Source organism: Salvelinus fontinalis, chromosome 28, assembly GCF_029448725.1.
Source record: "Salvelinus fontinalis isolate EN_2023a chromosome 28, ASM2944872v1, whole genome shotgun sequence".
Classification (NCBI taxonomy): Eukaryota; Metazoa; Chordata; class Actinopteri; order Salmoniformes; family Salmonidae; genus Salvelinus; species Salvelinus fontinalis.
Window position 1 is genome coordinate 12,251,323 of NC_074692.1, and position 9,409 is coordinate 12,260,731.

Below are 9,409 nucleotides of genomic sequence, written 5' to 3' on the forward strand. Positions count from 1 at the left end.
GAAAATGTATGGAGTAAAAAGTAAATCTTTTTCTTTAGGAATGTAGTGAAGTGAAAGTAAAAGTTGTCAAACATAAATAGTAAAGCAAAGTACAGATACCCCAAAAACTACTTAAGTACTTTACACCACTGCTATTACAGTTTTTTGTGATTGCTTACACACTTGTGGAATTTGGCTCATTGTGTCAGAACTCTATACACCAGCCAAATAAGACAGAACACTTAGAGATAAACATCTCACTTCTATGTCAGAATGAAACTCTGCATCAAAACCTAACAATCCTTTTTCTAAATGGCATTTTTGCAACAAAAATGATACACCATTTCAATTACTCTTTCAAAGCAGCAACAACACACTGATGTACTTTATACAAAACACTGCTGTGCTTATATACAGATGATTTTTTTGCCATTGCAGGTTGACAACAAAAAAACTAAGAAAAATACAATATGTTACTGTAAACTCACAGAAAAACAAAAATAATTACAGTAAAATTACAGTGCAGTGGTAAACAAAAAATAGTATTGTAAGGGATGGGGTAGATGGTTTATGGATCCCGCGTTCTGTTAGGGTCTGGCCACATCACCTCATCCACATCACAAGCAATGTCATCCCTGGTTAGGCAACAGGGAAAATATCACCTTGAGTGTCATATCCAACCCTGGACTGACCCCACCTCAGTGTCTCTACATGCCTCTTCCATTGCTTGCAGAAGAAGCAGGCGGGCATGTGGTTGGCGGTTATACACTTTCCAACGCCAAGGTGAAAATAATTCCCCAATCGGATTGAGAAATGGGGAGTAAGGGGGTAAGTATACAACTGTGAAGTTATTGTGGTTGGTGAACCAGTCCCTGACCAGAGCAGCATGGTGGAAACTAACATTATCCCAGATGACCACAAACCTGGGCTGCTCTGGTCAGTCCTGTACAAATGCATTATGTAGTGCATCTCGAAATATGATTATGTGTGCAGTATTGTAGGGACCCAGGGTGGCATGGTGATGGAGAACTCCTTGCAGACTAATTGCACACAAGATGATATTTCCCCGGCGCTGCCCAGGGACATTCACAACGGCTCATTGTCCAATAACATTTCGGTCCCGACGCCTGGTTTTAGCTAGATTGAATCCAGCTTCATCAATGAAAATGAACTCATGAGGCTGTGCAACTACATCAAAGTCCAGGACAGAAAATCGGGTACAGAAAATGCATACACCGTACCGTGAATATGGTGTAACTCAAAACACAGGACTACAATGTCTACATTTTCACACCAGGATGGGGGTGGGGGGGTGGGTTGGGTCAGACACATTCAGTCAAAACTACAAGCTACAGACAAGGCAGGCACCCCCACAGACCCCTTGTACATAGTCATAGCGAAGGTCTTTGATTCTAGCGCTGCTCCTCTCAAATGGAACCCTGTACAGCTGCTTCATCGTAAGTTGGTGTTGATGCAAGACACGGCAGAGTGTCGACATACTGACACGGTTGATATTATGGAATGTTGTGTGATCTGCGATGATTTGCTCTCGTTGTTGATGTAGGCGGATGGTGTTGTTTGCCAACACTAGATTGACAATGGCCAGTTCCTGTTCATGGGTGAACAAACGTTGCCTTCCACCCTCAGGAGGTCGTCTGGCAGTTCTGTAGAAAATGCAAGAATATTATGTCATTGGTTATGTTCTTTTTTTACATATTGTACTGTCATACTGTAGACAGTAACATCACAACTGTAGTACATGTACTTCACAGCAATATACCAATTTTTTGGGTTCACTGAGGAGCATAGACCTAATATTGTAGGACTACACTGTATTGTACTGTGATGCAGAATGATGTGCAACAATTACATAGGTACAGTCTAGTGTAGAAAGTTGAAGACATACCTGTTCTCCAGTCTAAATGTCCGTATTATGGATGCTACGGTGTTGCGACTCCGGTTGGGCTGGACTCTCTGCCTCCCTTATCGTCAGGCCATGATTTATGACATGGTCCACCAAAGTGGCCCTAACGGCGTCGGAAATATGTCTCCGTCTATTGCCTGGTCCCCTTCTTTGTTCTTGTCCTCGTCCTCATCCTACTCCTTCTCTCTTCCTCTACCTCTTCCTCTCGCTCTCACTGCCTCCATGTTTGCAAAATTATCACAAAAGAGGTGAGCTTACCTGAGGTCTATTTGTAGTGCTAAGGCTCAGACTAATTGGTGTTATATTACTGTATAAATGTTTTCATGTGTGTGTGGGTGTTGCCAATTTCAGGTATGTTTTGCATTTAGAATAAAAGTGTTTTCCCAATGATTGCAAGAGATTTCATTCTTGAATGAAGTGTCTAATGTAAGAAACAGTGTGTAGTGTTTTGCAAGTGTGTTACAGAAATGCAGACAAAGTGCAAACAAAGTGCAAAGTGTGTTGCAGAATTGCGAAGCAGAAAATGTGTTCGTACTTTTGGAAGCTTTGTTTAAGGCATGTTACAAAAGTTAAGGTTTTGATGCTTTTGTCTAAGCATTCACTTTCAGTGTGTAGGCAAATCAGCAAAAACCATAACAAGGAGCCACAGCTCTATTCCCTCCGTGCATTGTGTATTCCTCTCACGCCAGAGTTTCTTAGTGCCAGACAGTCAGAGACTGTTAGTGTAGCATATTTAATGCTCCGCCACCACCACCTACCTATTACTACTGTCTATTTCGTACGGTTATTCATTGCACTGGTATACATTACATTTAAGTCATTTAGCAGACGCTCTTATCCAGAGCGACTTACAAATTGGTGCATTCACCTTATGACATCCAGTATACCTTTTCTCGAAATGACTGTGTGCGTGCGTGTGTGTTTGTGGTGTGTGTGTGTGCGTGCGTGCGTGCATTTGTGCGTGTGCCTGTTCATATGTTTAAGACATTGGCAAGTAATAAATACTGTAGGTAGGGAAAGGAGGCTGGCTACTTACTGTACTCTGGGGCTCCCAAATGGCGCAGCGGTCTAAGGCACTGCATCTCAGTGCTAGAGGCATCACTACAGACCCTGGTTAGATTCCAGGCTGTATCACAATCACCTAGTTAAGTAAAGGTTAAATTAAAATAAATAAAATACTAACCAGTGAGCTGAGTCTGTGATGAGATACCATGTCTTCTCCACAGAGGGCGCCATTACACTGCCACATACACAGGTTTGCATTTATTGTGATGAATCTTGTCCTGGAGGCAGCTCTGCAGAGTGGTCATCAGCTGGCCTATCCACAAAGTTATAAAAATCTGATTATAAACATAATCACAGTACTAACCATATGCCTAACCCTAACCTTAAGACCAAAAAGCTTATTTTTGTTTTCATAAATGTTCTACAATATGGCCAATTATGACAGAAACCGCTCTGTCTTCAGGACAAGATTATTAACAATAAACGTCCACCTGCACCATATACATTGAGTGTAAAAAATATTAGGAACACCTTCCTAATATTGAGTTGCAGCCCCTTTTGCCCTCAAAATACGTTGGGGGGCATGGACTCTACAAGGTGTCGAAAGCATTCCACAGGGATGCTGGCCCATACTGACTCCAATGCTTCCCACAGTTGTGTCAAGTTGGCTGGATGTCCTTTGGGTGGTGGACCATTATTGATACACACGGGAAACTGCTGAGGATGAAAAAGTGTTACAGTTCTTGACACACTCAAACCCGTGCACCTGGCACCTACTAACATATCCCGTTCAAAGGCATTTAAATATTTTGTTTTGCCTTATTCACCCTCTGAATGGCACACATACAAAATCCATGTCTCAATTGTCTCAAGGCTTAAAATTCCTTCTTTAACCTGTTTCCTCCCCTTCATCTACATTGATTGAAGTGGATTTAACAAGTGACATCAATAAGGGATCATAGCTTTCACCTGGATTCACCTGGATTCACCAGGGGCCTGTTGCACAAAAGTAGAATTAAGACATCCGGGATAAATGACTCAGCTGAGCTCAATGAAGCCAAAACATGTGCGTCCAGGCTTAATTGGTTGCACAAAGACCAAGCCAGGATGAGCAGACACGGATTCATTAAGCCAGGTGAAACCAATCCTGGATAGGTGCGCGCTCACGGCTCACTCAAATAGACCCCGCCACAGATCACAGATTAACTGATTTACCATGGCAACTAGAGCCGCGTACTTTTCCCCGTCGGAAGCACAAATCCTCATGGAGGCATACGAGGAGGTAAAAGATATAATTAAGAAGAAAGGCAACACCGCCACAGTGATAAAGCAAAGAGAAAAAGCGTGGCAAAGTATTGCAGACCGCCTGAATGCGTAAGTAGTGCACAATTACACAGTCACCGCTCCGCTGAAACATCACAATTACAATTCAAATATTTAATTCACATCTCCAAAAATGCAGTTGTACTGTAATTATGAAACGGTTAAATTTTTAATTGAAATGCACTGCAGATATGAGTGAAATTGTGTAAAGTAACTCCATCACACTGTATAAAGCTATGATAAATTTTGATATTTTTACTGAAAACAAGACAAAAATACCAAGTAATTTTTTGCAGTGTGACTCCATTAAATGTGTGTGTGTGTGTAGATTAAACATGAACGGGCCAAAACGGACATGGCAGCAGGTCAAAATCAAATACAAGAACATTCTGCAGAATGGTATGGTCCCTGACTAATATTTAACAAAGCACAAGCATATATTGTACCCAGAAGGTGCCTGCTCACACATTGTCTGTACTGTTTTAGCAGTGAAAAAGAATACCCACAGACAAGGCACGGGTGGTGGGTCACCAAAGGCTGACCTTACCCCAGCAGAGGACATGGCCTTGGAGCTAAATAAAGGCAGGCCCGTCTTAGAGGGGATCCCTGGGGGGAAAGAGACGAGCATAGGTTCCTCCCAAGATGCCACCCGCTTCATTCAAGGTATGTCCTTCCATCTCTACATGGGATACAACCACATTCATATTGAATCAATTTGGACTGTCTGACTTTGGTTTACCTATTGCCTTGCAGTGTCTGGCAGCACTGTGTTCCTGTTAGAGCCACCAGCACAAGCACCAGACGATGCTGATCCAGTGAGTACTCCATCAAAGGCATACTGTAGGCCTGGCATGTCTTGTCTACTAGCTTCAATATGAATCCGATTAAATGTGATAGGGTGAAGGCCCCAGTGCAGCAGCAACAGCACATGATGGAGACGATGATGAGGAGGAGACCATCTCTCTGGATTCCAGAAGGCATGAGGTATCATGTTAAGACTGTGAAAGTACTATTTACTCTACAATGGTGAGGAGTCCTCATCAAAATCAAAAAATCGAATTTCTTTTACAGGACCCAGATGCTATACAGTGGGAAAACCAGCCTGGCAACATAGTGCGTATTAATAAAAGGACACCACATCCTGCCAAATTCCAGCTGCGCTAATTGTATTGTGTTCACAGAGCTCACAAGCTATCAGAAAGTTGAATGGCAACCACCTCCGGCGCCAAATAGAACTGGCAGACATAGACATTCAGTACAAGAAGAAAAAGATGGAAAATCTTGCACTGGAGTCCGAAATAAAAAAGAGGACAATTAGGAAACTGGACCTTGAAATAAAATAACTTGAGAGGGAGGTGAGATATGCCTTCAATGTACACTGTATGCTAACTGTAACACAAATGTATTAATCATTATTTTTCTTTCCTCCCCCAGCTCCAAGAAGATGACACAGCTCAAAATAAAAATTAGGTATATTCTCGTAAAGTCAAGTGAGCCATGACATATGAGTTCTTATTGTGAGCACACAGGACGGTGGCATCTTTCTAAGGTTTTTTTATTTTCCCGGCAATCAGTACAACCAAGTCATCGTTATAAGGCATCGCCCTCTTTTGCCCACCCCCCCAGCACCAGGTGTGGCCACTAGCCTATATGAAGGCCCAAAATTGTGTGTTCCTTTCTGCCCTGACAATGGCATGCCCATTCGTGCGAGAAGTGGTGGATGAAGAAGCACTTGTGCTGAGGAGAGCCTTCAGGCGAGAAAGGGTCTTCAGGGACCGGTTGGACCCACTGGCCTTCCCTGATGACCATCTATATGAAAGATACAGGTTTTCTGCAGATGGCATCAGGTATCTATGCAGACTACTGGGTCCCAGGATTAAGCACCGCACTGCACGGAGCCATGCACTGAGTGTGGAGCAAATGGTTTGTGTGGCCTTGCGCTTTTTTGCTAGTGGAGCCTTCCTGTACTCAGTGGGGGATGCTGAACAAGGCCACAATTTGCCGCACAATAAGGAGCGTGTGTCTGGCTATCAAAGCATTAGCAGATGTCTTCATCTCCTTCCCTGGCCACAGAAGACTCTGTGACATCAAAGAGGAGTTCTATAGGATTGCAGGTAAGAGGATCTACAAATTACAGGACAACTGTTAACACATAGTAGGATACTCATTACTTTGTGTGACAGGTTTCCCCAATGTCATTGGTGCAGTGGACTGCACACACATAAGGATAAAAGCCCCCTCAGGTGCCCATGAGGCCGATTTTGTGAATAGGAAATCATTTCACAGCATTAATGTTCAGGTGAACATAACTTTTTGATATTGTCCATTGACGAACACTCTGCATTGCCAGTGATGTGCATTGATTGGTGTAATATTCCTCATCTTATGATTTCAGATGGTCTGCAATGCTGACTGTGTGATCAGCAATGTTGTGGCAAAATGGCCTGGCTCAGTCCATGACTCCAGAATCTTTCGGGCCTCTGAAATCTATCAGTGCCTATCACAAGGTAAGCCACACAACCCCTATTTATAACCATCATGGCTGTGTCAAGAATATCACTGTGTTTATGAGGTAGTAATGATGAGATTTTGTGTTGACAGGTGTGTTGCTGGGAGACAGGGGGTATGGCTGCCAGCCTTTTCTCCTGACACCTTTCACAGACCCCCAGGAAGCACAGCAGGCCTACAACCATGCCCATGCCAGGACCAGGGCCAGAGTTGAAATGACCTTTGGCCTCCTGAAGGCACGCTTTCACTGCCTTCACAAATTAAGGGTCAGCCCTGTTAGGGCATGTGATATTACTGTGGCTTGTGCTGTCCTCCACAATGTGGCCTGCCTGAGGAAGGAGAGGGCCCCCAGAGTGCCACCAGCCATGGACTGGGACAATCCGGCAATCTTCCCTGATGACGACAGTGGTCGGCTGCTGAGGGACCAATATGTGTTGAATTATTTTAGTTAGTATGTGTGCTTTCAATTTTGGTTAAATATGTCCTGCGGTGGCAGAGGAATTTGGTTTTTTTTGGGTTCGTTTTTTTACGAATTTGGCCTCTTATGATGTTTGTGCGGTATACTGTGTGTAATACAAGGCTGCAGGGAGGCTACTGCATCCATTCATTTGTCTGTTCAGTTGATGTGTATGGATTTGTCCTGCATTTATTTTAGTGTGCAGACATGCATGGTGTGTTATATACAGACCTTTGAATGTGTATGTATCATTTTGTATAATATGCTTGGATTCTGTGCTTTCCATCTTGTAGAGTCACTGTGACTTCAGTTTCGAAAGGAGCTGATGGTTTACCTGCTTTGTTTTGTCCTTATTCAATAAAGGAACATAATGTTACACATTGTGTTTTTATATTCATATGGAATGTGTATTTGTTTATATGACAGAGTACTAGGGCCACACTGAAGAAAAAGGATAAAGTCATAAATTTATGAGGCTGGTTCTTTCTGCAGAAAAGCTACATATTGTTTTGATACTTATGACAATGTGATACTTAATATTCTGGCATGTCTTTGTTTATGAAACCATACTGAAGTACAATTTCACGAAATGCCCCACATCTGTCATTTTAACAACTGTCCTCCTTTAAAACAACTGGTTACAATATTATTACTTGTGTTTTTTTCCCCTCTGTGGCCGTAATATTCTATCATTTTATATATAGCCTTATAGTCTATGGGAAACTGTAAATTATCTAATGATAGCAATATCATCTAAAAATTATTTTTTATCCAAAATCATTGAAATTAATGATCACAAACGTTTAAATAATGACAGTGGGTCTAGTTATATGTGATAACAATGTATAGTGAGCAGTGAAATAACTATTGGTTTCCATTTGTGGTGACTGCTGACTGACATTAGGGATGAGATTAAATAGATCCTGGAATTTAGCCTGGTCTGGAGCAGGCTAGCTCCACAGAATAAATCTCCATGGTAATTTATACCATAACATATCCTCCTGCCCCCTATCCATCTTTAGTGCAACCGGATTACAGATCAATTGAGCCAGGATCACCAAGATATCCTGGCTTAATCCCTTATCCTAGTTTTGTGCAACAGGCCCCTGGTCTCTCTGTCATGGGAAGAGCAGGTGTTCCTAATGTTTTGTACACTCAGTGTACAAAACAATCCTGGAGATGAATATATTCTCATGCAGTTTTATGTTTACAGCTCCAAGTAGAATAAAAAACATGAGCGGGCGCTCAACCAGAAAAATTATTTTATGTAGAGGTGCTGACTAACGGCAAATAAACTATAAGCTTTAAAAATAATGAGTCGCACACTCTACATATAAACTCCCAGTAATTTATTGGGTAAATCACCAACATCGCTGTGCCTTCTTCAGGGTAATGTCATGAATGCTTGAACCAGGTTATGCAGAAAAACAGTGCAATTAGTGCAACCAATGACAATAGTGAGGGGTGTGTCATGATTGAGTTAATTAGAATGAACACTGGACCCCTGTGTGTTATTCTAACATCTAGAAACTCATATTCATGTTGTCAACCTATAACAAAAATATAGTCAAATCCATATTCAAATCATAGTCAAAGAACAGACTAACACACTAATACCATCACTGTGGTGATGATGATGATGATGATGATGATGATATTGATGATGATGATGATATTGATGATGATGATGATGATGATGATGGTATTGATGATGATGGTATTGATGATGATGATGATGATGATGATGATGGTGATGATGGTATTGATGATGATGATGATGATATTGATGATGATGATGATGATGATGATGATGATGATGGTGATGATGATGATGATGCGAAGCTACTGTACTGAAACATCTTGAAGCAACGATTGATAAACAGTGCAATTAGTGCAACCAATGACAATAGTGAGGGGTGTGTCATAATGATTGAGTTAATTAGAATGAACACTGGACCCCTGTGTGTTATTCTAACATCTAGAAACTCATATTCATGTTGTCAACCTATAACAAAAATATAGTCAAATCCATATTCAAATCATAGTCAAAGAACACACTAACACACTAATATCATCACTGTGGTGATGATGATGATGATGGTGATGATGGTATTGATGATGATGATGATGATGATGATGATGATGATGGTGATGATGGTATTGATGATGATGGTATTGATGATGATGATGATGATGATGATGATGATGATGAT

General features: G+C 41.7%; 1 protein-coding gene across 2 annotated transcripts; it reads left to right on the forward strand.

Annotated features, from left to right (window-relative positions):
* The first annotated feature begins 5,070 nt into the window (after positions 1 to 5,070).
* LOC129826183 (putative nuclease HARBI1) lies at positions 5,071 to 7,572 on the forward strand. 2 transcript variants are annotated; one of them, XM_055886608.1, is made up of 4 exons: positions 5,071 to 5,586; positions 5,666 to 6,345; positions 6,627 to 6,738; positions 6,833 to 7,572. In XM_055886608.1, exons 2-4 carry the CDS (start codon positions 6,277 to 6,279, stop codon positions 7,189 to 7,191), a joined length of 540 nt encoding a protein of 179 aa, XP_055742583.1. In that variant the 5' UTR covers positions 5,071 to 5,586; positions 5,666 to 6,276; the 3' UTR covers positions 7,192 to 7,572. The 2 variants fall into 2 exon arrangements, with proteins under 2 accessions (XP_055742583.1, XP_055742584.1); XM_055886609.1 differs by lacking the exon at positions 5,071 to 5,586 and having other exon boundaries at positions 5,603 to 6,345.
* The last annotated feature ends 1,837 nt before the right edge of the window (positions 7,573 to 9,409 follow it).

Coding starts and splice junctions, on each gene's coding strand:
- LOC129826183 (XM_055886608.1), top strand. CDS start 6,277: ATGTCTTCATCTCCTTCCCTGGCCACAGAAGACTCTGTGACATCAAAG. Junction 6,346..6,626: donor GGAGTTCTATAGGATTGCAG/GTAAGAGGATCT, acceptor TTATGATTTCAG/ATGGTCTGCAATGCTGACTG. Junction 6,739..6,832: donor CTATCAGTGCCTATCACAAG/GTAAGCCACACA, acceptor TTGTGTTGACAG/GTGTGTTGCTGGGAGACAGG.